General features: G+C 39.1%; 1 protein-coding gene across 1 annotated transcript in view; it reads right to left on the minus strand.

Annotated features, from left to right (window-relative positions):
• LOC113039064 (RAB6A-GEF complex partner protein 1-like) overlaps positions 1-27,450 on the minus strand; it is a 35,318-nt gene that overhangs the window by 4,961 nt on the left and 2,907 nt on the right. Inside the window, exons 2-19 of the mRNA XM_026196940.1 lie at positions 18,750-18,857; positions 9,609-9,688; positions 8,837-8,941; positions 8,171-8,313; positions 7,954-8,090; positions 7,630-7,721; positions 6,238-6,326; positions 4,482-4,626; positions 4,298-4,346; positions 3,912-4,049; positions 3,620-3,817; positions 3,500-3,538; positions 2,502-2,612; positions 2,338-2,427; positions 2,087-2,247; positions 1,259-1,397; positions 1,067-1,183; positions 76-789 (exon numbers count right to left, since the gene is read on the minus strand). Of these exons, the coding sequence (XP_026052725.1) occupies positions 76-789; positions 1,067-1,183; positions 1,259-1,397; positions 2,087-2,247; positions 2,338-2,427; positions 2,502-2,612; positions 3,500-3,538; positions 3,620-3,817; positions 3,912-4,049; positions 4,298-4,346; positions 4,482-4,626; positions 6,238-6,326; positions 7,630-7,721; positions 7,954-8,090; positions 8,171-8,313; positions 8,837-8,941; positions 9,609-9,688; positions 18,750-18,857 (2,655 nt within the window). The remainder of the gene's footprint in view (positions 1-75; positions 790-1,066; positions 1,184-1,258; positions 1,398-2,086; positions 2,248-2,337; positions 2,428-2,501; positions 2,613-3,499; positions 3,539-3,619; positions 3,818-3,911; positions 4,050-4,297; positions 4,347-4,481; positions 4,627-6,237; positions 6,327-7,629; positions 7,722-7,953; positions 8,091-8,170; positions 8,314-8,836; positions 8,942-9,608; positions 9,689-18,749; positions 18,858-27,450) is intronic.

The following is a 27,450-nucleotide window of genomic DNA, read 5'->3' on the forward strand; positions in this document are numbered from 1 at the left end:
GTATAAACGGTGAGCAGCTACAGTTAAGGGTGATTGTAAGTGAGGTGTGTGTTGTGTATGTGGTCTCCTCCTGACCTGCAGGATGATCAGGTAGGACGCGGCCGTGTCCAGATCCTGTGCCATCAGACACTCCTCGAACAGGTCTTTGGGGTTCCCCACGGCGGCGAACAGGTAGTTCCACAGCGCGTACTCGGTCTTGCGTGCGCAGTGAACGATGGTCTGCAGGAAGAGCGGGAACTCGGTCACGAACTTGGCGACGGTGGGCAGCAGCGGGTCAGGGATGGGCTCTCGGGACGTGGCCTCCTCCTCCAGCACCACGTGCACCATCAGCTCCAGGACGTGAGGGAAGTACGGCAGCGAGGCACAGGACTGCGCCAGCATCAGCGCCTGCTCGCCCAGGTTACGCACCAGCAGCTGTCTCAGGATGTGATGGAGGTAGATCTGGGACGTCCGCTCCACCGTGCAGAAGGGGAAGAGCGCCTCGAGCGAGGACGAGCCGGTCCCGTCGAACAGCACCGTCTCGTTGGAGGCGCCCAGGATCAGCGCGTCCTCGAACAGCACGGTGAGCGGGTAGATGTTGATGAGGAAGGGCAGCATGATCCGGCGCGACAGGAACGAGTGCGGCTTGCGGTGGTCTCTGGGGAACAGAGGAAGCCACACCTTCATCCCCGCCTCGCCGCACGACAGCCACAGAGCCTCCATCAGGTGGCGTTTCTTGCGGTTGCTGCGGCACGTGGTCCAGACGTTCTCCACGCACTGAGCCAGAACCACCGGAGGACAGAAGGGAAGCTGCCAGACACAGAGGACATCATGGAGTGCAACGGTGATGACACAGAGATGATGTGTGGCGCTTGAGTGGTTACTTAAGAACATGTATTCCTGTATTATTTGATGTGATAAATGTGATCATTTTAAAAGAAGCTGAAATAATGCAGGTTGCTGGATGATTAACAACCTTGCAGCTCGGTCTTAAATGGTGTATCTTTTAAAACGAACAGGACGTGTACTTCTGTAACACAACTGTCTCACTCTCTGGGATCGGGAAGGGGCGGGGCATCAAACTCACCAGCTTGGTCTGATTGGCCGGCGTGTCCTTCTCTCGAACCTGTGGGCCGGATCGGTCTCTCTGCAGCATGATCAGCTGACCGGCCAAATTCAACAGGATACTCTCCGCCGAACAGGCCTGACACACACAGATAACTCATGAGAATATATACTCGTGTGTGTGTGTTTATGTACTCTGTCTGTGTGTGTGTACCTGCTGCGGGGCTTTGAGCGTGATGCCGGTCTCCGTCCGGACTGATGTGAGGGTCACAGACACCACCAGAGCGGGGTGAGGAATATAGCGGGACATGGACACCTCCTGCAGCAGCTCCACGCTGACCGACGGACTCGGACTGAAGACAGAGAACGGTCAAGAAATGTTAAAGACAAATACAACAAACACCCATTCAGCTTACAAGAGTCTGAGTCGTACACAGAGGTGCCCAAAACTGTTAAAGCTCTTGGCATATTTAAGAGTTTTCAGTTGTTTTTGTTGGAACTACTTGCAGTGGAAGGAATCTGCCAAACACTGAATATAACATTATGACATGCCATTTATTTCTATAAAAATAAATAAATCAAACTGAAAAATAAATAAATACACCTACATGTACATAGTCATTAGATAAAGCAAATTTGTATATAAAAACAATTAAATAAAATATTAAAAATGAAAACAATTAAACAAATAACATGCATAGAGACACATTTGGAAATGTTTATTATTAAAAACTAAAAACAAAAAATAAATAAGCATGCATATACTACAAGACAAATTTGGAAATCCTGAATTGTGTGTGTAAATATTGTTGCATGTGTGTAAAAAGCAAAAACACTAACAATCAGAAAAGTATATAATTTGTAAATGAAAATCTATTTATTAATTTAATCTTTTAAATCTAGCACTAACTTTCATAAAGTGAATATGACACAGTTCAATAATAATTGTGATTTATGGATTATTACAAAATAAACCAGTGTGTATAATCGCTGAGGATCTATTTAATGACTGTAGCTCTGTATGATGTGTGATGTGTGTCACCTGTCGTGTCGTCTCTCGATGCTGTAAAGACAGATGGAGCAGTCGGCTCTGAACAGGATCACCACGTCACGAAACACGTTCAGCAGCAGCGTGTCGCTCTGAAGCTTAGTGACGCTGGCAAACACGTTATCCAGGTTAGATGTGCGCACGTAAAACCTCAGCTACAAACCAAGAACAACAAGAGTCAGCTGATCAATGACCGGTTCGGTCGACACTGATGAATCAGAGGAACGTTATTCAGTCGCTCTTGCCTCTTCCTGCCGGTCAATGAAGTTATAACAGGCAAGAACAACAAAGTCCTCCCACCACGTGAGACCCCCTGTCACCGTCATATTCTGCTCCTGAAACACACACGTGATGTTAGAAAGCTTCCACTTCCTTTCACAGGAGAAGACGGTGGTGTAGGTGTGTTTACCTGTGTGACGTTACCAAACAGTTTCCATTTCCTGGTGTATAAAGAGTAATGTGCAAATCCACGGCGGCCAGCTATAGCCACACACTGACCAGACCAGTCTATAGCTGCGAACTACACACACACACACACACACACACACACACACACACACACACACACACACACACACACACACTTCATGAGTGCAACATAAATGGAACATTTATTGAAATGCTCATTAACATATGTCCGCCCACATTTACATATCATTACATATTCATTATGCATCAACATCTCCAGCACTGCTGCTGACACATTGAACTACACTATTATACAGCGGTTAACCAATCAGAAATGAGCTAATTTACATATACAAGTCTTAAAGGAACAGCAGCAGGATTAGGAAATGGTTATCAGAAACTAAACTGTAAGACAAGAAAGCTTTACTAACATGCATCAACCTAAAGAAATTGTTCACGCAACAATGACAATTTGCTAAAAACTCATCTATATGTTGTATGGGAGTGAATGGGTGCCATCAGAATGGAAGTCCAAACAGCTGATAAAAACATCACAAACTCCAGGTTTTTAACTCAAATATGAGTCCATAATACATAATAAAGCTTCCTTCATCTACTATTGTCTCTCACATTAAAATCCAGCCACATATTTGTTTGTGAGCCATTTTGATCTGTGCAGATTTCTCTCCTGATTCAGACCAGAACACTTTTTCACTGGAGGAAGTGTTATTATGCACTTGTATTTTAGTTAAATAGTGATGAATGCGTTTCATCTTTTGTGTTCTCCAGATGTTCACTGATGGACTGGAGTGCTGTGGATTATTGTGATGTTTTTATCAGACTCTCATTCTGACGGCACCCATTCACTGCAGAGCATCCGTTGATGAGACACTGACGCAGTGCTTCATTTCTCCAAATCTGAAGAAGAAACAAACTCATCCTAATTTTCAGCGAATGTTAATTTTTGGCTGAACTGTTCCTTTAGGAGTCGGTTCTTACCCTGATGGGCCAGTTTGTCTCTAGATATGTGCTGTGAATCTGTGAAGAGAGGAACAACAGGTGTCAGACTCCTAGATGCAGGCTGTGTTCTCGACAGTGAATGTGTGTGTGATCCTGTACCTGAACCACCTGCCAGTGCTTGTGGCCCAGTAAAGTGCTGAGACCCTGAGAGAGAGGGGCGGACGCTGACGGCCGGGGCACAGGACTGCCACTGTCCCGAGACGAGCTCTTCTCAGACACACTGTGAGCCTGGGTCGGGTCTCCACAGGTCAGATACAGACGATCCTCTCCGTGGAGCAGCACCTGCTCCTGATTACTCTGATCACACACACACACACACACACACAGAACCGTCTCACTCACTGATATCTGACACACATCGGATCACGCTGCATGTGTGTGTTTCTCTCACGGTGCACGGGTTGACGGTCAGCGCGCTCTTAATGAACTGAAACTGCAGGATGCCGGTCTGCTGGAGTTTCTCGTCAGGATCCGGAGCCGTGTCTGTGCTGGCGATCACCCACAGATGATATCCCTCCACTCCCCAGCTCTAAAACACATTCACATTCACAGATGAGCTTATCAAATCAGACCTACACTGCACTCAGTGTTTATCTGTGATCAGTCCTTGCACTGCCTGGAAACTGAACCCAGTATCTTTGCATTCCTGGCCGAAATGATTTAGTGTTTGACCAGTATTGATTTTTTTGATGGTCGATGATCTTAGAAAGCAGGGTGTCTGATTGCACATGTACACACACACACATATATAATTACAGTAACATAACACACACTCACCATAGAGCTGATCTTCAGAGGCTCTTTCTTCGTGCCGTCTGAGTGACAGCTGCATCAGGAAAACACCCAGAAAATAAAGAGAAACGTCAACATTCAGAGCTCATCATTAGTTGCTGGAGGGAAGCTCCTTGTTAAAGAGTTTGTCAAAGGTTTGCAGCGGCGTGCGTGTGTTTGTGCGACTCACGAGAAGTCCTCTCCGAGTGTGCAGATGAGATGAGCTCCAAACACACTCCACAGAGACAGACCTCCACAGTCCCACGTCACCATCACCACACTGCAGTCTGGAGACCAGCGCAGCATCTTCACAGACCCCGTCTTATTCCACATATCTGACCACAGCACACACAAACACTGAATCATGGGAAATGTTCGGCGAGTTCGGGTTGTTTTTCTTTAGTAGCAACGAACAGACAAAATATACAAATGACTGAACTAAATAACAAAAATACATAAATAAAAAAAAAACTGCTACAATATTATACAGACAAACACACTTATAAAAAAAGTTATACTAAATTGATATATTTTTTTTCTTTAAAAAGTAATTTTATTGTTTTGTTGTGAATATAAAAAGTTAAAAGCAAAATTAAAACAAAAAAATAAATGAAGCTAAAATGTTGTTTTGTGTAAATTAAATTGGAAATAAATCTAAATCTGAAAAAAAAGTAGAACTGAATAAAAATAAAAAGGGTTTAACCTGTTAACTGCCACTCATGTTTTTGAAGATAGACTTGAATGTGCATGATACAAACCTAAATTTTTATAATTCATGACTGAAAACATTTTGCAACATGATATTGATGTGCCATTTACATGGTAATGCAATGTCTGATTTTAAAATAGGTTTTAAAAGGATGAATTTTGAGATTTTATGTTTTCAAGTGATATATAACTTCTGATGATTTCTAAAATGTGATGCAATGAGGAAGTCTTTTTTTTTTAAACAAAGGTCAAAACTCCTTTTGTAATGTAGATTTCTGAGGGTGCACTCTTGTCATAAATTGATCTATTACTTTTCCTACATAATTTTTAACAAAAAATATTGGTATAATATATATTTGGGAGTCTTAGACCTTTCCAACGATATATAGTGTGTCAAAATTAGATTAAATTTGATTGTAATATAGTATAGTCAACGTAGGTGTCCCGTATATGGGACGGGGTGACATTTAACAGGTTAAAAAAATACATGTCAAAAAAAAAATTAATCGAAGCATATAACAATTACAGAAAAAATGCTAATCCAAAATATTAATAAATACTTAATAATATTATTTAATAACACTATAAAACAACGGTTACTAAATTGTTTAGGTATTGCAAATTATCGTTTCTTTAATTTAAAGCCATGCCAGTTAGCATGGGTATTTTCATGGCTAGTAAAATACGAAACGAAGAAGACAAAAAAAAAAAAAAAATATATATATACTTTTTAAACAAATCTAAAACCAAATCAACAGAGGCTCTAAAAGAGTTAAAATAATCTTAAAATAATCTGGAGTATAAGTGAAAATCCTAAACCATGGCAGTAAAAGAGTTTCAGTTGTATGCATCATATCTAATGAGCATTGAAAGTGTCTGATAGATGACAGAGAGACAGAAGACATCTGATCTCAGAACAGCACTGGCTGGACTCTAATGGCTGCTCTGACACACTGCTTTAGATCAGTTCATCAGGTCAAAAGCTGAACAACAAGAGTCTAGGCACTGATTTGACTCCTGTTCCCACAGCAGCCATCAGGGGGCGTCAGAGGACCAGACACTCAATCAGAGAGCATTGTGGGTCTGAGGTTCAACATACTAACAGCAAATAAAAGAATCATCCAGCGTGTGATAAAGGCTGCGTGGCTTCTGTGGATTGTGGGTGGACTGATGTCACTTCCTGTGGTCTGGCTACTGTTTAAAGAGTAAACATCACGAGTGACGAGTGTGTCTCTCACCTGGGTAGTGTTTCGGGGTTAACTCCAGCTTATGAGAGAGCTGCATGGATCCTGTAGAGCTGTCAATCATGTACACCAACACTGCCCCGCTGCGACACACACACACACACACACACACACACACACACAATAATCACACCTCAGACTGGATCAAAAGTTTGAGAACAACTACACAAAAATACTACTATAGATACACTACTGTACAAAAAGGGGGTTAATTTTTGGGGGTAAAGAAACTGATTTTCATCAAGGATGCATTAAATGAATAAAGAGAGATATTTCTAATGTCACAATTTCACAAAAGATTCTATTTCAAATAAATGGTTAACTTTCTATTCTATTCTATATCTGTGAAGCCTGAAAAAATTAAAAGTACCACGGTTTCTATTATTCCTCTAAAATACTGTTTTCAATATAATAATAATCAGAAATGTTTCTTGAGCATTAAATCATCATATTATTCTGATTTCTGAAGATCATGTGACACTGAAGACTGGAGGAAAGATGCTGGAAATACAGCGGAGCATCACAGAAATACATTACACTTTAACACAGATTCACACAGAGAACAGATGTTTTAGTATTTCAAATTTTTACTTTTCTTTCTGATCAAACACACACAGCTTTGAAGAGCAGAAAAGACTTCCTTAAAAAAAAAACATAAAAAAATAATAATCTAAATGATCCAAATTTAAATGCTAGTGCGTTTTCATTAATTTTTTATGTTTTCTTTAAACTTTTCATAACTTTAAAGGGTTAGTTCACCCAAAAATGAAAACTAGCCTGTTTTACTAACTCTCAAAGCATCCTAAGTATATAACTTTATTCTTTCAGAGAAATCCAATCAGAGTTATATTAAATGTTCCTTGCTCTTCCAAGCGTTATAATGAGAGTAGGCGGGTGTTTTTGTTCAACAGTCCAAAAGTAGTCAAACAAAGTGTGAAAATCCTTAATAATAAAACATGTCTCACACACACCTCCCGGGGAGAATAAAGTCCTCCTGCAGCGAATCCATGCACAAGGAAAATATTCATATTTAATATGTTATAAATACTTTTCTCACTTCTGTTGACTGTCGTGTGTGTAAGGAGGTCTTGTTGACCCCCAGGAAGTGTGTGAGGCATGTTTTATTATGGATTTTCACACTTTATTTGACTACTTTTGGACTGTTGAACAAAAACACCCGCCTACTCTCATTATAACGCTGGGAAGAGCAAGGAACATTTTAATACAACAGATTATATTCATCTGAAAGAATAAAGCCATATACACCTAGGATGCTTTTCCTAGGGCTAATTTAAATTTTTGGGTGAACTCTCTCGTTAACATGTTGATATTTCCAGATTTCCTAAATAAAACACACACACACACACACACACACAAAACACACACCTTGCGCATCCGAAGGCCATGAGTCTGTATTTGTTGTTGACGGCGACACACGTGCCATCAGAGACGTCTGCGGCCCAAACGCCCTGCAGCTGCTGCACACACACACACACACACACACACACACACACACAATATTAGCACATCAACACAAGCATTACACAAACTAGCCGCGTGTCGTATTCTCAGAGCCGCCACAAGAGGCGCTGTTACAGACATGAGCGTGAGCTCTTCTTCTACAGTCAGATCGACTCCAGCGTCTTACTGAATCGTTGACATGTTTATACAGCTTTCTGATTAATACTGATTTCATAAACTCTCTCTTACGTCTGTGGCGAGTCTGTTTGAGGTTGGCGTGATGAATCCGAGTCGCCCGTCATCAAACACCACTGCATATCCATCCAGAGTAGCGCAGTACTCCATATCCCTGATATAAACACCGTCCAGATCCAAACACGGCCCTCCTGGAGCAAACACACAGACACGTCTCACACACACACGGAGCAGGCGTGTCTCTGGAGGGAGATTGAGAAGTGTGTCTGACCTCTGGAGGACTGCAGGTCGAGGGAGAAGGGGATGGTGCACAGGTTCACTGCTCTCCGGCCGTTCCTCACACTGTCCCAGTGCAGCGTGTGCAGATAACCGTCAGCCGTCGCCACTAACAGATCCTCCTGCAGCGTCTGCAGACTGACACACACACACACTCACAATTAAACTAAAATTTAAATGGATTAATAATCTAAATATAAAAAATAAACACCATATTTTTCGGACTATAAGTCGCACCTGTCACGCATCAGTCCAAAAATACGTCATGATGAGGGAAAAAAACATAAGTGCATTTATTTAGAAGCAAGAACCAAGAGAAAACACTACCGTCACCAGCCGCGAGAGGGCAGTGAACAGCATAGACGGTAATGTGAACTCTTGGTTAATTTCTCTTGGTTTATGTCAAATTCATTTTGATAAATAAGTCGCACCTGACTATAAGTCACAGGACCAGCCAAACTATGAAAAAAAAAGTGTGACTTATAGTCCCGAAAATACGCTAATTAAGAACTTAAACAGCGCATCAATGACATTAAAATAACGCTGGACACACACCTTTGCATACAGATGTTTTATAATATATTACACAAATACAGACTTTTATTTTCCCCCCAGATTGATTGATCGATCATGTGACACTTTGTACAAATGGTCAAACTACCAGCTGATTGGAGCCTCCAGGTCGATGGGTTTCTTCATCTCTAGGGTCAGAGCTGGAGCGCACTGTTCCTCTTTATAACCCGGAGTGACCTTAACACGAGCGCCCCTACACACACACACACACACGGAGAGCGAGAGAGAATAAGAAGAATAACATAATCCGTTTAGTCTGAGAGCTCATAATGCATCACCATTATAAACACACTCATAATTATTCCCAGCTCATTATTATTGACAGATGATTACAGGAAACCATGAAGCACAGAAACACACAGAGTGTGTGTCAGACACGTCCTGACATGACAAACACCGACCTGAACACTGAGATCTGAGGAACAGCAGTGTGTGTGTGTGTGTGTGTGTTTCAAAGAGTCTAATTGAGGTCAGTGTGTGTGTCACTAAACTGCCGTGGGCTACAGGTGTGTGTGTGTGTGTGTGTCTATGGACATGTTTTTGCAGGAAAGTCGACCGAAGCATGTTCTACTCTAGAAACATCACCAGCTCATTGTTCTGGAAAAGGAAAAAACACTTCCAGAGTCTGATTCTGTCCTTCAAACATCGCAACGCATCATGATTCAGTTCACGACAGTCTTGTGGAATTCTGAACATAACATTCGTGCCTAAAACCAAAACCAAACCTGCTGAGCACCAAACACCACATCAGTGTTTGTCAAGAGGAACAGCATCAGGAGGAAGAACAATGACAGCGGGACTGAGGAACAGGAAGAGGAAGTGATGCTGGGTGTGTGGAGGAAAGGTCAAGGGTCACTCACTTGGGATAGACAGGCTCGTACAGGTTCTTCTCATCTGAGCCTCCGATGATGTCAAACAGCAGGACGTAACCGTTCGCAGCCTGGAGAGAGAGAGAGAGAGAGAGAGAGAGAGAGAGAGAGAGAGAGAGAGAGAGAGAGAGAGAGAAAGAGAGATGAAGGTGATCAGGTGTCAGCAGTGTAGAGTAACACACACTGATTAGCCTAACTGTTCCTGACACACACACTCCTCTCAGACTGATGAAACAGCACTCTAGAAGTCTAGAACAGCATTTCTCAAACACCAGGCCTTAAAATGACTTAAAACCAAGAAAGAAAAAAAAAAAAAAAAAAAAAAAAAAAAAAAAAAAAATCACACTTAAACTAAAAGAATCTTTCTTTTCCTATTTTTTTTGTTCACACATCATTTTATATAAAATCCAGGTGTCACAGTGACTTGGAAAGCCTGGATATGAAAGGGAATTATTTTTTGTATTTTATTTGTTTATTTTTTTAAATGTGAACATCTACACTTTGGATTTTTTTTAGGCCCTGGAAAATTTACATTTTATTAATTCTTATTAATTTTTCAATAATTAATTATGAATTCTTTGCATGAAATCTTCAAATTATGTCTAGCGCTAAAATATTTTATTAGGCAGATTTTTTTTTTATGAATTAGTAAAAAAAAAAAAAAAAAGGTGTAAAAGCTGTTACTGAATTCTAAGGAACTAATACATTTTTTAAATTACTCATTTAGTCATATATATTTTGGGGTTTTAATGCAACTAAGTTCCGGTAAATTAAAAATATTAATTAAAATGTAAATAAATATAATAAATAAAAAACATAACCAAATAAATAAGAAATAGTAGCTAAATAAATAAATTCACAACCTGAAAAGTGACAGACAGGGAAATATAACTGTAAATGTAAATAATCAAACTCAACAGCCCATATTTATTGTGAGTAGTTTGTAAAGAGAGCAGAATAAACAGATAACGGAGGTAAATAATAATAAAACCCCCATGACTGTCGTAGTTATCAGAGATTGTGTTCAATCCTCCAGCTTTCAGCACAAGTGACCGCCTCAGATTAGACGGAGGAGACATGGACAGGTGTGTGACGCGTCTGATGAAAACAGGGCTGAAGGGTGAAGCACAGGCGTGCTGTTATCATGTGTTCCCTGAAGCTCAGACTGCGCTCCACACAGTAAATGCCATCAATTATTCTCCCAGAAATGCCAAAAATGACAGAACGCTCAAAACACTTCAGACCAAACAGAATGGAAAAGCCGTCACCATGACGACCGCATGCAAAAAAGGAGGGAAAAACTGTGAAAGACTCATTAAGAACACTGACATCTGAAAGAAAGACGACGCCTACAGATCCAGAAAAAAACAAGAACATTTACCATCTGCCATTCAATACGAGACGCTCTGATGCACTGTACATCCATCATCAGGGACGTCAGTGAAGACATTTCTAATCTCACAAAGATTTCTAATAAATGCTGCACTTTCTATTCATCTGGGAATCCTGAAAAAATCTAATGCATCACGGTTTGGACAAAAATACGTGACACTGAAGACTGGAGGAATGATGCTGAAAATACAGCTGCACATCACAGAAATAAATTACACTTTAACAGAGATTCACACAGAAAACTGCTGTTTTAAATGATAAAAATATTTCAGAATTTAATGCAGCCTTGGTGAGCAGAAAATACCATATAGCAAATCTGCAGACTTGTTTTCTTGAGACAGCAACTGGTCTTTTTTTCTCTTTTTCCGTATTTTTCTAAAAGTGCTGCTGGTCTGAGTGTTGAACACACACACACACCACACGTGGCTCAGAGGACTCAAATACTTCAGACACACGTGGAAAGACTGAGAGCTTCAAAACAAGTGGAAAAGACTTCACGAGAGAGAGAGAGAGAGAGAGATGAACTTCCTGTAGAGTTCAGCGCTCGGGACGGACTGTTTTCGTCAGCTGGAGCGAGACGCAGCCAAAACTCCCAGAACTGAGCTCGACGCTCTCTGTTTACTGCGCTCAGAACAGACAGAAGCAGAGAAGAGGAAGTGATGCGTTCCTCAAAATGTCATCATGCGGCAGACAAAAGTCAATCTCAGTTTCTGCTTCTGCATTGTTTCGAGACGTCAGATGTATTTGAGTCACTTCGTTCAGATGAATCCCTTCAATATAAGAACGAAAGGATAGAGGCAAAAACAAACATTCAGTATGAGACTCTGTCGAGGGTTTGAACAAATCACTCGATTGATCCGGTTCTTCAGAATGAATCCTCTTAATATTGGACTGGAGTTGAATTGAAAGTCAAAATATTTACAAACTGTAGATGAGAAACCTATTGAACTTAATTACAAACTATAAACATGAGAAAAGTTGCCTTTGCCACCAAATGAAATACGCTGAAAATTAATTGAAATAAAACATTAAAACTGAAAGAAAAAGAAAACTATTTAGAAATATTCCTAAAAAATAAAAAATGACAGAATCTCAAATACGATACTAAAATGTAAACTTCAAAAACTAAAAGCTTAATCAAAATATTAATAAAAATTGCACTTATAAAATGTGTATAATGTATATATGTAAATCAACAATACTAATATTACATTGCTCACAAATGCGTTGCAATAAAATCAGTCACTCTGATAACTCAATTAATTCAAATTAGTCACAAATTAGTTGGAAACACTGAGTTATATCAATCACAAAGAGTGTTGCTGTTATTAAACAAATCATTTCGCCTCGGCAGCAGAGAGGAGTTCAAGCTGAAGTTATAAAATTACTAACTGAAATGAAACTGAACTAAAATTATTAATTACAATTGTAAAAAAAAAAAAAAAAAAGAATAACAAAAATTTACTAAAAAGTTAAACAAAATAGGAGAATGTAATATTAATAATAAAAGCTATTTCAGCAGTTAGGTCTAGATGCTCCATGAGTGTGAAATGTGTGACACACACACACACACACACACACACACACACACACAGGGTCAGTGCGGTCTGTCATCATGGACACTGATGATGTGTCTGAGTGACAGCTGTCAGTGATGCGTGGTCTTCTCTTGAGCTTCATGTAACAGAGAGAGAGAGAGAGAGAGAGAGAGAGAGACAGAGAGAGAGAGAGAGCAGGAGACATCAGATGAGCACAGAGACGCTCTCCTGCAGGCCTGAACCTGAGACCCTCAACAGCCAAACACACACACACTCAAGAGGGCAAATAGGATATATATTTATATATATATATATATATATATATATATATATATGTGTGTGTGTGTGTGTGAATGATATGATAAAAGGATTAAATCTTAAAATACTATTTTTACTATATAAACATATGTTACGCTGGAGCGCAGAAGCAGTCATAAGTAGCACAGGTATATTTGTAGCAATAGCCAACAATACACTGTATGGTTCATTCTTAATTTTCCTAATATGCAAAAATCATTAAGATATTAAGTTAAGATCATGTTCCATACAGGTATTTTGTAAATTACCTACTGTAAATATATCAAAACTTAATTCTTTATTAGTAATATGCATTGCTAAGAACTTCATTTTGACAACTTTAAAGATGACTGTCCTCCTAACAAACCAGACATTAATGGAAAGATTATTTATTCAGCTTTCAGATAACGTATAAATCTCAATTTCGGAAAAATTTACCCTTTTGTGCTCCATGGTCACATATTTACATTATGTATATTTAAAAAATGACCCACACATAATTCAATAAATAATTTAAGTAATTTTCTATCAGACATTTCTAGCAAAAAAACACCACTCTAAACAAAGAGTTTGCACAGAAAGGCTAATATAAAAAGACTTCAAATAATTTGCAATTCAATAAATAAATTTTTCTTGCAGAAAATTCCAGCAAAAAGAAAAACCCTGAACTATTTCTTCAAAAATAAAAAATAAAAGTGTAAAGGTCCCTAAGGAGTGAGATGCCTATGTAGGCAGCAGACATTAAGACAGCTCACTAGGGATTGAACACGGTCTCAAACACACAATCATTCTAGACTCACAAGACAGATGTTCATTCAACAAACTAACTAGACAAACTTTAATATTTAGTGCTGTGAGGGCAGACGAACATCTGTCATCATCTGAATCATTCATACAGACACACTGAACAATGATGAAACTGAACTGATCTCTTATCAAGAGTTTTAGTGATTGTTTCTACAAAGACTCCGGTGGTTTCAGAGTAGTAACACTAGCTCGCGAGCAAGCAGTTAAACAGTAATACGAGAAATAATCCTGGAATGCAGATCAGAGCGAGTCTCTCAGAAAACTGCTTCCTGTTAGTGCTGACAGAGGAATCAAACCGCAGCGCTCCAGAGCTCACAACACCACGAGAGACGAGGGACGAGGTTTGGCATCGCTGCTACTCAACCTGAACAGGATTTGAATGGTCATCAAAAGAGCAGAAACATTTGCATACCTGAGAGAAAGTGCTTTACAGTTCAGTTCATATCACACACAAACAATACCAGCAGAGCAATAAAAAAAAAAAAACTATAACTGACAGGTTGTTTAAAATCAAAAAAAATTTTTTTTAAACTAAAACAAATTTTATTCAAATAAAATCTAATATAAAAATAAAACATTAAATTAAAATAAATATATTTTAAAATCTAATATAAAAATCAAATAAATTAAATAAAAAATGAATTCTAAAATATGAATAAAATATAGAAACATAAACAACCTAAATCTAGAATAAAAAGAAAAAGAAAATCTAGAATAATACATAAAATATAAAACAACACTAAATACATTTTGAAAAGAAAAATCTAAAATAATTTGAGTTAAAATGTATATAATATAAAATAGTATCAACAAAAACCTAGAAAAGATAAGAATCCAGTATGATATCTGAATGAAATCCCATAGTGAAGGGAAACAGACTGCTGCGGTCTAACTCTACAGTCTCCAGTGTTTCTACACAACACCCTCATTAACTGTGTCCTGAACCGGTGTTTGCTGAAGGATGACTGCAGGAGTGAACCGGACCAGCAGCAGACCTGATCACACACACACACACACACACACACACACACACACGGGGTAATGGACCGTTTCCAAGACTCATATCACTTCTGATTACAGTCTTCAGGCATCCGTGGAGGCAGGAGACACACACTGCATGAGCAGCATGAGATTATTCTGATACTCAGGACACAAACTTTAAACATGTTGGAGAGACGACTTCTGCTGCTGTCGATGCTACATCACCTGGTCTCGTGGTTAAATACAGGCATGTGCAGCATAGTGTGTGTAGAAATGCAGGGTTATGAATTAAAGGAACAACTCTGAAGCTGTACATTTAAAAAGGTTATAATTAAATGAACCTGCACTTAAACTGTCCCAGATGAATGAACAGTGTTTGTGGCTGAGGTTGTTATCAAGGCATCAGGTTGAGCGCTCGGCACATTTACATCCACAGGAAGATAAACTCGTCAGAACACACTGAAAACACTGCAGTCAGCCGTTCTCAGGCTGTTGATGTGGTGACACCAAACCAGCTCAGATTTGAGACGCACACCATTCTCCATCAAACCGCTGCATGTTTCTGACTTCCTCTCTGCTCACATGCAAACAAACTCCAATCTGACAAATGAGTCCCAACACGTGCTTAAACACACAGACAGACAGGAATGTGGCTCGATCTGTGCTGTTAAACTGATGTCAGACACATTTCACATGTGTAACATAATAACTCTCTGTGGATAACCCAGAGCAGAAACACACAGGGTCGTGTCGTCAGCTGAGATCCCTCATGCTCCTGCAGGAACTGAACCAGCAACCACGACAAAACTGATCAGATTCAACTGATACTGAACTAAACTTCAGCAGACACAGACTAGACAATACAGAAAAAAACACTATGAAACAAGCACCGTTCCATAAAAATGACAGACATTAATATTAGTATAGTAATTATACAGCTGTAAATTTTAATCATATTTTATCTTAAATACAGTTTTCTTTTTATGCATTTCTTTTTATTGGTTTTAGTCATTTTTAATACGTAATATTTGAATAATATTTAATTACTATTGCTATTTATATGTATTATTATTATTATTATTATTATAATAGCCACACTGATATATAGTCACAAAATTTGACAAATTGTCAAGCCCAATTACATACAAAGAACAAAATATCCCAGATATTTCTGTCAAATTAAAGCCAAAATATTAATATTCTAATGTCAAATAAAATTGTTCTTATATTAAATGTTTTTTATATATTATATTTTTGTCTTAAGTTTTTTCTTTTACTTTATTTATTTTATTATAATAATAATAATAATTATTATTATTATTATTATTATTCACAAATGTATTTTTCTAAAATAATATTTTACAAAAAATTGAATCTATACAAATATACGTTTATTATTATCATCATTATTATTATTATTACTGTAATACAAAAATTTATTTTTCTAAAATTATATTTTACAAATAATAAAATAAATCCTATACATAAAGGTTATTATTGTTTTTAAAAAGTTTGTTATTAGTATTGCCATATTGATATTTTAACAAATGTTGTCCAACTTCTGCATCCTAGAGCCCTAACCCAGCAGGAGAACAGATTGAGACGAGACGGCAGAAGAGGACGCTGCAGGCGGTGAGAGAGCCTCCAGTTATTTTTAGGGGTGTGGGATCTTCGTGCAGGTTTATCACCCGCGGCCCACACAGCTCTGTTCCTGGGACGTTCCTCTACGGTGAATGAAGTTCACTGAACTCCTGGGAACATTTCAGAGGCATTGAAGCCAGTATTACCCATGATGCTCCATCCATCAGAAGCTCACAGGCTGTGTGGAGGCGTCTGGTGCGTGGGAGAACAGACTAAACATCCCGAAGCGCCCGCTGCTATCTGCCCTCGCTCTGTGAACGCCTTCACGAGACACCAGCGAAAGATTAAAGCACACGAGAGAGAGGAGCATCAGATTCAGAGCGCTGTGCTCTTTCATCTCAACTTCACTGATAAAACATACCTGTGTGTTCAAACCTGAAGAACAAGCACTCACAAACATGCTGCCAGGTCACATGACAACAACAACAACAATAATAATACATTTATATATAATATACACACTTTACACTGTACACACTTAATATTTTATATTGAATTTTGTAATATTATTATTATTAGTAGTAGTATATTGTAAATTATAATCTTTTATTTTAATGAAAAAATAAATTTATACTTTTTACTTGATATAATTAACTATTTGGGAACATGGAGATATTTCACAATGATTAAATATAACAAAGATGATTTTAAGATTATTGTTATTTATTTTAAACTTTCTTCATAGAGAATTGAGTATGAAAACATGATTAAAAAGGATATTTTTTTATTTCTTTGTGCAGTGTCCTTCTTTTGTCTTCTCTTAATATTGGGTGAAAAGTGAAGGAAATACCAGTTCAGAATCATTCGGTAAACAAATATCCCATGATCCTCTGGGCTCTCACTTACAGTGTACACAGAGGCAATCAGAGCACTTCTCTGGAGTATTTACTACCCTGGATAACAAAATCAGCGTTAAACTCTTTAACTACAGGTTTAAACTAAAACTACAAACAGCACATCTATTATTGTAATGCATAATGAAGATTTCAGTGTCTAGTCTGGGATATATATCTGTGACATCTAGAAGCAGCTGACCCGTGTTCATGTGTCCTTCATCAGGGTCTGGTGTAAGAGAAGCTGCAGGCTGGAGAATCAGACCCTGTCAGTCGACTAGTTAAACCGGCCGTCCTCGCTCCTCCTCTGATCAAGACTAAACACTGACTGTTGATCCAGACACAGAGGAGTGTGTGTTGTTGTTCTGCTCTGGAAACACTGAGATCAGGTGTCCGAACACACGGATGATTCGGACCCGTCTGATGGACACAACCAGACCCACAACAACAACAACAGCACCTTAAACATGCTGCTTATCGCACAAGATGATGAAAAAAACTGTGAGACAATCACCACAAACAACGCTTTTCCTTGTGGGTACCTTAAAATAGACCAAGTGTATTTTTATTTTTATTAAATACAAACAGGGTATGGAAGGAATTTGCTGCCAATTTTACTTATATATTTACTCAAATGTATTTATTTTTTTAAATAAATTACAATAATTTAAAATAAAAATGTAATAATGTAATAGTGTACTAGCAACAATAAATGGGTGAAAATAAAAATAAGAAAAAAATTCCCACATGACTAAATAAATAAAATGTATTAAATACAATAAATTACAATACATTTTAATAGGATTAATTAATTTAACCTTAAACAGTTTTTTTCCCCCATTAAAAATAAATAAAACCAGCTCAAAAAAATAATTGAATAATCAGTTTATTTAAACACCCACTTAAATATGATAAATTAATTACAAAATAAAAATAAACAAAATACAATAAATGTAAAAGCAATTAAATATAATAAATTAGTTGTTTTTTGATAAAGGGGGAGGTAATTATAAAAATATACATAAAAATATAAAATCTTTTTTTAATATAAGTTTATTTAAAATTTCTATTTTAATTTGTAAATATATATATAAAATGCATTATTTCTACAATAATCATCAATAACAGCCCAGTACTGTAGTGTGACAGAGTGAGTGTGAGTGACAGATGTGAGCGTGTGAAGACTCTCTGCTCGTCTCCGTCTCTCTGTCTCTATTCATACAGCAGTTATCAGCCAAACAAAAGAGACAGCACAGCGTTTGTTCTGCTCACGGTACGCACTGATGGACGCTCACATTAACATTTAAACAGTCGTCTCCTCTGTGAAGGACACGTGTGACTGGAGTAATTATGCCGCCTAACTTCACCCACAATGCCTTAAAATACCGCTGATGTGGGCGACTCGCTAGGGCTGTTAGCGCTGAGATTAGCGCTGTTCTGCACAACGACAGAGAAACTGTCAGCATGAGAACATTCAGGGAAAATGTGGTGACAATCAATCAATCAGTCTCCACACACAAGACATGTGTGCAAAACTATGGGATAAAGTCACCCGAGCAAAACAGCTGTGTTGGTATCTCTGTATGATGTATCGTCTCAGAGATCACTGATCCTCACAGGAGAGACAGAGGGGTTTCACTCACCGTCACTGCGATCATGGAGTCATCGGGCTTCCATTCCACCTGCTGATAGAAGCCGAACTGTGCGGCCGCTTTCCCAGACTCGATATAACTGACGATCAACACGCTGGGCTACAGACAGACAGAGAGACAGAGAGAATTAGACATTCACTGGCGTCCGTGTGCTTTAGTCATGTACAGAGACAGTCATCACTAATACTGGAAGAGTTGAAGAGTTAGTTCACCAACCTCATGTCATTTCAAACCCCGTAAAATCACCCCGAAACACAAATGAAGATATTTTTGATGCATTCTGACTGAATGATCATTTTTGGTCCTGCAGCGTTTCAATGATTGAACAGATCATGAGTGCGCACTAAGTGATCAGAGGAAACATTTCCACTTTCTGGACAATAAAACCGCTGGAATAAAAGTCATTGAATCAATGCTTGCTTGGCTATTTTCATGCATTACCTTTCTTCTGAGAAATCACAATCTTGTGCCAAATCATAATTCCAGTTTAATGTGCAGCTCTAGCTAATAACATTAAGCACACCCTAGCAACTGCACAGTCAGCAAACTGATAAAAACACAAAAATCAGAACACCTAGCAAACGAAGGCAGATTAGATTAGATTAGATTAGATTCAACTTTATTGTCATTATGCAGAGTACAAGTACAGAGCTAATGAAATGCAGTTAGCATCTAACCAGAAGTGCAAGAATATAGTGTTTTATATACATAAAAGTGCAGAGTAAGTAAAGCTATGATATACAGAATGTACAGTGGAGTTGCTATATACAATATTGATCAGAGTATATACAGAATATAAATATTAATGTAATGTAGGGATTGTATGTACATTATGAACAGAGCAAAGAATGATTATATATACACATTATGAATAGCAGGAACTTGAGAACAGTAATAATAAATACAGTTGAATGAGTGTGCAAAAGTATTGTTTAACAATTATATGCAAAATAACAGTAGTGCAATTATATTTTTTGTAGAATAGTTTACTGTGCTTGTACAGTAACAGCTTTAGACAGTTTATAGTGTAATGGATTTAACCATGTACAGTCTGTGCAAAATATGAGTAGTGCAATACATGTATGTAAAGTACTGTGACCAGTGCAGTAAAAAGAGCAGGTGCAGGTTAGATTGGTGGTGTGGCGTTCAGGAGTGTCACAGCCTCAGGAAAGAAGCTCTTCCTGAGCCTACTTGTTCGAGAGCGTAGGCTTCTGTAACGCCTGCCGGATGGAAGGAGGGTGAAAAGTCCATGGTTAGGGTGAGAGGCATCCTTGATGATGTTTCTTGCCCTGCCCAGACAGCGCTTCTGGTAAATGTTCTCGATGGATGTTAACTGGGTGCCGGTGATCCGTTGAGCAGTTTTCACCACCCGCTGGAGTGCTTTGCGGTCAGATGCGGAGCAATTGCTGTACCACACTGAGATGCAGTTTGTGAGTATGCTCTCAATGGTACAGCGGTAGAATTCAGAAAGGATCCTAGGACTGAGGTGAACTTTTTTAAGGCTCCGTAAGAAGTAAAGGCGCTGCTGAGCCTTTTTGACCAGGGTGGAGGTGTTTAGGGACCAGGTGAGATCATCTGAGATGTGGATGCCAAGGAACTTGAAACTCGACACACGCTCCACTACAGCTCCGTTGATGTAGATGGGTGTGTGTGCATGATTCCTAGTCCGCCTGAAGTCCACAATGATCTCCTTAGTCTTCTGGGTGTTCAGTTCCAGGTTGTTGGTGGCACACCACTCAGCCAGGTGCTGCACCTCATCCCTGTAGGCTGACTCGTCGTCATCCTTGATCAGACCTACCACCGTGGTGTCATCTGCGAATTTGATTATGGTGTTGGAGCCATAAACAGGAACACAGTCATTGGTGAATAGGGAGTACAGGAGAGGGCTCAGTACGCAGCCTTGTGGCACTCCAGTGTTCAGGGTTATGATGGAGGAGGAGAGGTTATCTAACTTAACAGACTGAGGTCTGTTAGTCAGAAAATCTAGAATCCAATTGCAGATGGGTGTGCTGATTCCAAGATGGCTGAGCTTGGAGATCAGCTTGGAGGGGATTACTGTATTAAATGCAGAACTGAAATCTATGAACAGCATTCTCACGTGTGTGTTCTGACTGTCCAGGTGGGTGAGGGCAGAGTGAAGTGCCGTTGAGATGGCGTCCTCTGTTGACCTATTGTTGCGATAGGCAAATTGGAAAGGGTCTAATGTAGCAGGGAGACAGGATTTTAAGTGGGATGCGACCAGTTTCTCAAAGCACTTGGCAATGATGGGGGTGAGTGCAACAGGACGGAAGTCGTTAGGGACCGAGGCAGTGGATTTGAAGCAAGTGGGGACAGTTGTTTGGGCCAGGGACAGATTGAAAATGTCTGTGAAGACCTCAGCCAGCTGCTCCGCACAGGCTTTAAGCACACGACCAGATATTCCATCAGGGCCAGCTGCTTTCGTCCATTCACTTTACGCAGAGTGGAGTAAACATCTGATGTGGAGAGTGTGAGAGGCAGTTCACTGGGTTGATGCTCAGTTTTGAGTGAGATCTCCTTATTATTTTTATCAAAGCGAGCATAAAAGTGATTGAGCTCGTCTGGGAGGGAGGCAGAGCTGGAGGGGGGCACAGAGTTAGGAGGTTTGTAATCGGTGATAGATTGTATGCCTTGCCACATACGCCGGGGGTCTGAAGAATTGAAGTGTTCTTCAATCCTTTGTTTATGTGTGAGTTTGGCCTGGCAGATACCCTTCCTCAGGTTGGCTCTGGCTGAGCTGTAAGCCTCCTGGTCTCCAGACCTGAAGGCTGCATCTCTTGCTTTGAGCAGGAGGCGAACCTCTCTGTTCATCCAGGGCTTCTGATTGGGGAAAATTTTTATTTTTTTGAGTGTGGTCACTCTGCTTACACATCTGTTGATGTGCTCCAGGACAGAATTTGTGTAAGTGTCAATGTTAATCTGAGAGTTTATGGTGGCCTGGGCAGCAAACTCACTCCAGTCTGTGTGCTGGAACTGATGTTGAAGAGTGGAGTCTGCACCTTCCAGCCAGATTTTAACAGTCCTTATTGTAGGTTTCACACATTTGATGACCGGGGTATACTTGGGGAGCAGGAACAAAGAGAGGTGGTCTGACTGACCCAGATGGGGGAGGGGTGTGACTTTGTAGGCATCAGTCACATTAGTATAAACGTGGTCCAGTGTTTTATGTCCCCTTGTAGTGCAGGAGACATTTTGATGAAATTTAGGGAGAAAACATCTTAAAGTGCAGTGATTGAAGTCCCCAGCAACAATAAAGGCTCCATCCGGGTGCAGGGTTTGTAATTTGCTAATAGCAGCACAAAGTTCTTTCATAGCCACGTTAGCATTAGCGTCCGGAGGTACATAAACTGCAGCTGCAACAATGCAAGTAAATTCACGTGGTAGATAAAATGGCCTGCACTTGATAATCAGGAACTCCAGATCAGCAGAGCAGTAGGTATCAACAATGACAGAGTCTTTACACCATGATTTGTTAACATAAATGCATACTCCACCACCTTTGTTTTTACCAGAGGTTGCTGCTACTCTGTCAGCCCTGAAGAAAGAGCGTCCATCCATATGTACCACGCTGTTTGGGACATCGTTGCAGAGCCATGTTTCAGTGAAAAACATAACATTACAGTCCATAAGCCATTTCTGTGTGAGGGTCCAGATCTTTAGTTCATCCATCTTGTTCATCAGAGACCGTACATTGGCAAGGAAGATGATGGGCAGAGCTGGTCGATGTGGATTTCGTATTAGTGATCAGCGTTTCAAACTAGCCAGTTTGAAGGCTGATCACTAATACGATACAGTTCTAAAACTGTTCTCAATATTAAAGAATAGGAGAGAACAAACTACAGCTATAATGATAAAGGCACAGAAACAATATCACACAGCCAAGAATCTCAGAATGGACAGATGTGATATTATTTATCTGGATTTAGGGATGCACGATAATATCGGCACAACATCGGTATCGGCCGATAAAAGCTTAAAATGACCATTATCGGTATCGGCCGATATGAATATTTCTGCCGATGAGCCAAACCGATATTCTCCAAGTGAAATAATTGACCTGTTTTTCAGATGTGAATGTCTGTCTACATTTGTAAAATAATAAATTTATGGTAGAATCAGTACAGAAGAGATACATGGATTTCTCTTCAGTAAAATTAAAGTTTAAATATACTAGGGATGTCAACGATTAATCGATGATCGATTAATTGTCGATAAGAGATGCAATCGATTAAGGCTATAGATGGTCGGTTAACCGATTCAATGTTGGGCTGCGTGCGGCTCATGCGCACTCAACACGTGCGAGCGGCTGTGAGTGACGGTGACGATATATAAAAGCATCATCATTCATTCACAATGTACAAATTAAGCTTTTAATGTGATTTAAACTTTAAAGTACATTAAAATAGAAACAACATAAAAGTTCTTCAACATTAAATGCAATAGAAATGTAGTTACTAATCATTTCATCAGATAACTGTTTTATATCGTGCGCTTTGCAGGGCTGCGGGACACAGTGACAGGACAGGTAGTCTATTCATTCCTACAACTTGTTAATTCATTCCTACGAATTATTAATGTGGCAATTGTCCATGTTTCATTAATTTTGTTCCCTAAATAACCCATGATTTAAATGAAATAAGGGAACAAATTAATAAATCGAACGAATTCTTAATTCATGAAATCTTTAATTTCCCTTCCCATGTTTACCACAGTAAGAGATGCGAAAACAGTTATTAAAAGCGAAAGATAATAAAATAAACCTGGGAAATTAGAGGGTTAGACTATGAAGATTTAGGAAAAGAAACGATGCCTAAATATACTGAATTTGTGGAAATTCGTGACCAACCGGCAAACCAGAACAAAGCCGCGTAAATGAAGACTATGGGGTCCAAAAGCATGGTCGCGATCTAACATTTTCCAGTTAACCTATTATTCCTCTAATAAACAAAGCTTTTATACCACACTTGTCATAATCAGATCTTATCATTTCTAAATAAATAATTGCTGGATTCAAAACAGCGATTAATAGGCGCTGTGACCGACACATTCCTGGAGCATTCACTGCTGTCACTAAACGGTGACGCCGAGCATCGTTCACAAGTTTCTGCATGGACCTGACTATGGCACAGGTTCTAAGCCCTGGGACAAAATGGGATGCTTTAAGGAAAATTTATAGCCTACTAAGTAATAGGCCCAACATAAAAATAACAATTTGTTTTCATGTTTTTTTTTTTTTAAATAGGCTATGCGAAATATATCCGACTTAAATAGGCTAATTAAGATTAACGGATTTAAAACAGAAGTGTGGGCGCTCCATAAATTCACAAAAAAAAAAAAAAGGATGACAACGCATTCTGTTTGTTTGCTTTATTTTAAAAGAGCACAAATCTTCTGTTTTTATTGTGAGTGTGCACAAATGAAAGTAAACTCTTTTGCGGAAAATATATATATTTGTTTAATGTCTCAGCTGTTTCGATCGCCCCGGAGCCTGCTGCACACGTATATTCTAGCGATTCAAACTTACATCGCAGTCTGTTCATTATCAAAATAAAATGTCAACTAAACATTAAAATGTTACACTGGTCAGTTTAAATAGACCGTAGTATACCGGTCCACTCTGCTGTTATGCCAAGGACGTTTTTGCTCATATGAAGAGGATCATCTTTTCCGTCTATATGCGAATGCGTGTTAAGTACAAGCCTAGTTTACATTATAAATAATAGTTTAACATTCAAATACATTGCGAATATGGAAACATTTCGATTTGTGCCGAATGAGACATGAGCAATAACCTCCAAATAAATCTAGCCAAAGCCGCGCTCTCTCATCCTCGTCTGCACGCATGCACTGTCACGATCTAATGCGCTGTATGCCGGATTTTTAAAAATCTGACATTTTCTAGGACAGAATCCAGCAGGATCAAATTAATGTGAGCAACTGTGTTTTGGTGCAGCAGAGCCGATGTAGTTCACTTAATGTGCAGCGCAGTCACACGCGCTCCACATTTCGGATAATTTTATACAATAATGTCAGTTGAAAACATTGCAATTGTGCTTTAAAATACAACAACGAGCACCACAAAACCATTTAAAGATGCGCGTTCAGCGTTCTCCGTGCGGGATTGGAAACTGTCAACTAAGTAAAATGACCTCAAAAGTATGGCGCGCTCTCTTCATTTTATCAAATGATCATAATCGCATCTATTCATTTTATAATCCTGCTACTAGCATTTTATTCAGACTAAAACCTCTTTAATTCAAGTGAGAAAGCGTTTTGTGTGTGTGTGTGGCTTTTGCACATCCTGTCATACCGCTGACTGCGTGCCTGCAATAGACGCATTTTGCAGTATTATGGTTAACGATTAATCGATTAATTGATCGTTAATTTAAACGACGATCGATCATGGAAATAATCGAAATTTGACATCCCTAATCAGTATATATTTGTAAATATATCAGTATATATTTGTATATATATCGATATCGGTATCGGCATCGGGCAAAATTATTTAGAAAATATCGGCATATCGAATATCGGCCAAAATCCAATATCGTGCATCCCTATCTGGATTTGTTAAAAACCACTGGGTGGAGTTTTATCATTATAGGCTGGTTGTGCACACACACGGTCAAAACACTTTTCAGTTCAGACAACATGGAAAAGTGATTTTTGCATCCGATGACCCCTTTAAAACGATCATGACACCTTAGTTACTGCATTTCAACAGTTTGGCATCATGAACAGAAAAAAGAAAACCCTTCTCAAACGTGCTATAAACCTCTCAGAATACCCTCACAACCGCTTGGAAACACTGTCTTCAACTACATGAAGTAAAAAGAAAAACATGTTCAGTAAATATGAAACTGAAGTCTTTAAAGCCCAGAGGTGAAAGAGTCGTGAACAGCACAGATGAGAGAGGATCTAGATCAGTGCATGTCTCCACTAGCTGAAGAACATGAGCAGAACCAGGTCACTGCTGTCACTATTCAAGACCTTCCTTTAATGTTCACTGCTGATGTATGAAGAATCTGCAATGTGACGATTACAGCCAATACTGTTGAGAATAACCCAGAATACTCCTTTAATAAGATGCTGGAATAAGAACAATAAGTCTAATTTCATCTTACAAGCATATGTCTTGATCTTACAGCTCGACAGAGACAGAAAACACTCTCCCAGTGAAGTGAAGAGCAGCAGGGAAACACATCAGGAGAAGAGAGACGGATGTGTGGATGAAAACAGCGCTTGGCCACGAAGAAAAACACCCAAAAATGGAAGCAAAGTGCTGGTTTCATTCAGCCAAAGAGGAGCTAGAAACCTCAACACACACACACACACACACACAATGTTTACAGAGACTCTCCTCCATAGGCGTAATGGTTTACTGTACAAACTGTATTTTCTATCACCCTGACCAACCCTAAACATACCCCTCACAGAAAACTACGGTCACTTCTTGAATTTCAGAAACGTTCTTTATAAGCCTTTTGTTTTACAGGGACACAGGAAGCGTCCTCATAAACCATGTTTACGCTGTAGTACCATGTCATTACACACATCTGTGTCCTCATAAACCAGAGCAGTGCACCAGTGTCTAACACATGAGAATATAACACCAACACCACAGAATCACACTGCGTTTGTCTTTAGTGTGTGTGTGTGTGTGTGTGTGTGTGTGTGTGTGTGTGTGAGTGAGAGTGTGTGAGTGAGAGTGTGTGTGTGTGTGTGTGTGTGTGTGAGCGAGTGTGTGTGTGTGTGTGTGTGTGAGAGTGTGTGTGTGTGTGTGTGTGAGTGAGAGAGTGTGTGTGTGTGTGTGTGTGTGTGTGTGTGTGTGTGTGTGTGTGTGAGCGAGTGTGTGTGAGTGAGTGTGTGTGTGTGAGTGAGAGAGTGTGTGTGTGTGTGTGTGTGTGTGAGAGTGAGAGTGTGTGTGTGTGTATGTGAGAAGGTCGTTCCTAGTGAAAGCCTGCGTTTTGTTCAGGGGTCAGACAGGCTTCAGAGTTCACACGAGAGGAACAATCAATGGACACATTGTGTGTGCGTACGGTGTGTATATATAAAATGATAAACATGCATATATGAGAAATATATTTTAACTTAAATAATAACTTAAGAAAACAAAAGGAAAAACTAGGCAACAAGATGCCTATCCAGAGTTTCGGATCATAATTGTGCTGCACGAAAAGAAACAAGACGGCAGAAAGTGGCATCATATTTTGCTTAAGACTATTTTACAAAATGGGTTTAAATTTTATAGTTTCTCAAAAAAAAATCTAAATTCTTACGCTTGGTTAAGAGTTAAAATGAACATCACTATCTAGCAGACAAACATGCAGTTTAGTAATAAACATTAAAATGTGCAATTTGACAGACAAAAATTGACGGACAAAACAACTGCAGCATGCTAATAACAAACAGACCATTATCATCCGCTGGCGTGTAGAATAATATAATGATCATTCTTAACACTTCAATATTGAGTCTAGTGTGATCACTCACTCACTAAGCTTGAATAACTGTCTGGTCTGTTATTGTACATGCTCTGTTATCTGTTTATTTGTGATGACTAGCGTAAAACCTTTTGAAGGAATAGGAGCTTCACATTTCTCTAAGGCAGAACACTGGAGGAGTACAGGGGAAAAAACATAATAATAAAAAATAAAATAAAAAAAATTCG

This window comes from Carassius auratus, chromosome 21, assembly GCF_003368295.1.
Source record: "Carassius auratus strain Wakin chromosome 21, ASM336829v1, whole genome shotgun sequence".
NCBI classification, from domain to species: domain Eukaryota; kingdom Metazoa; phylum Chordata; class Actinopteri; order Cypriniformes; family Cyprinidae; genus Carassius; species Carassius auratus.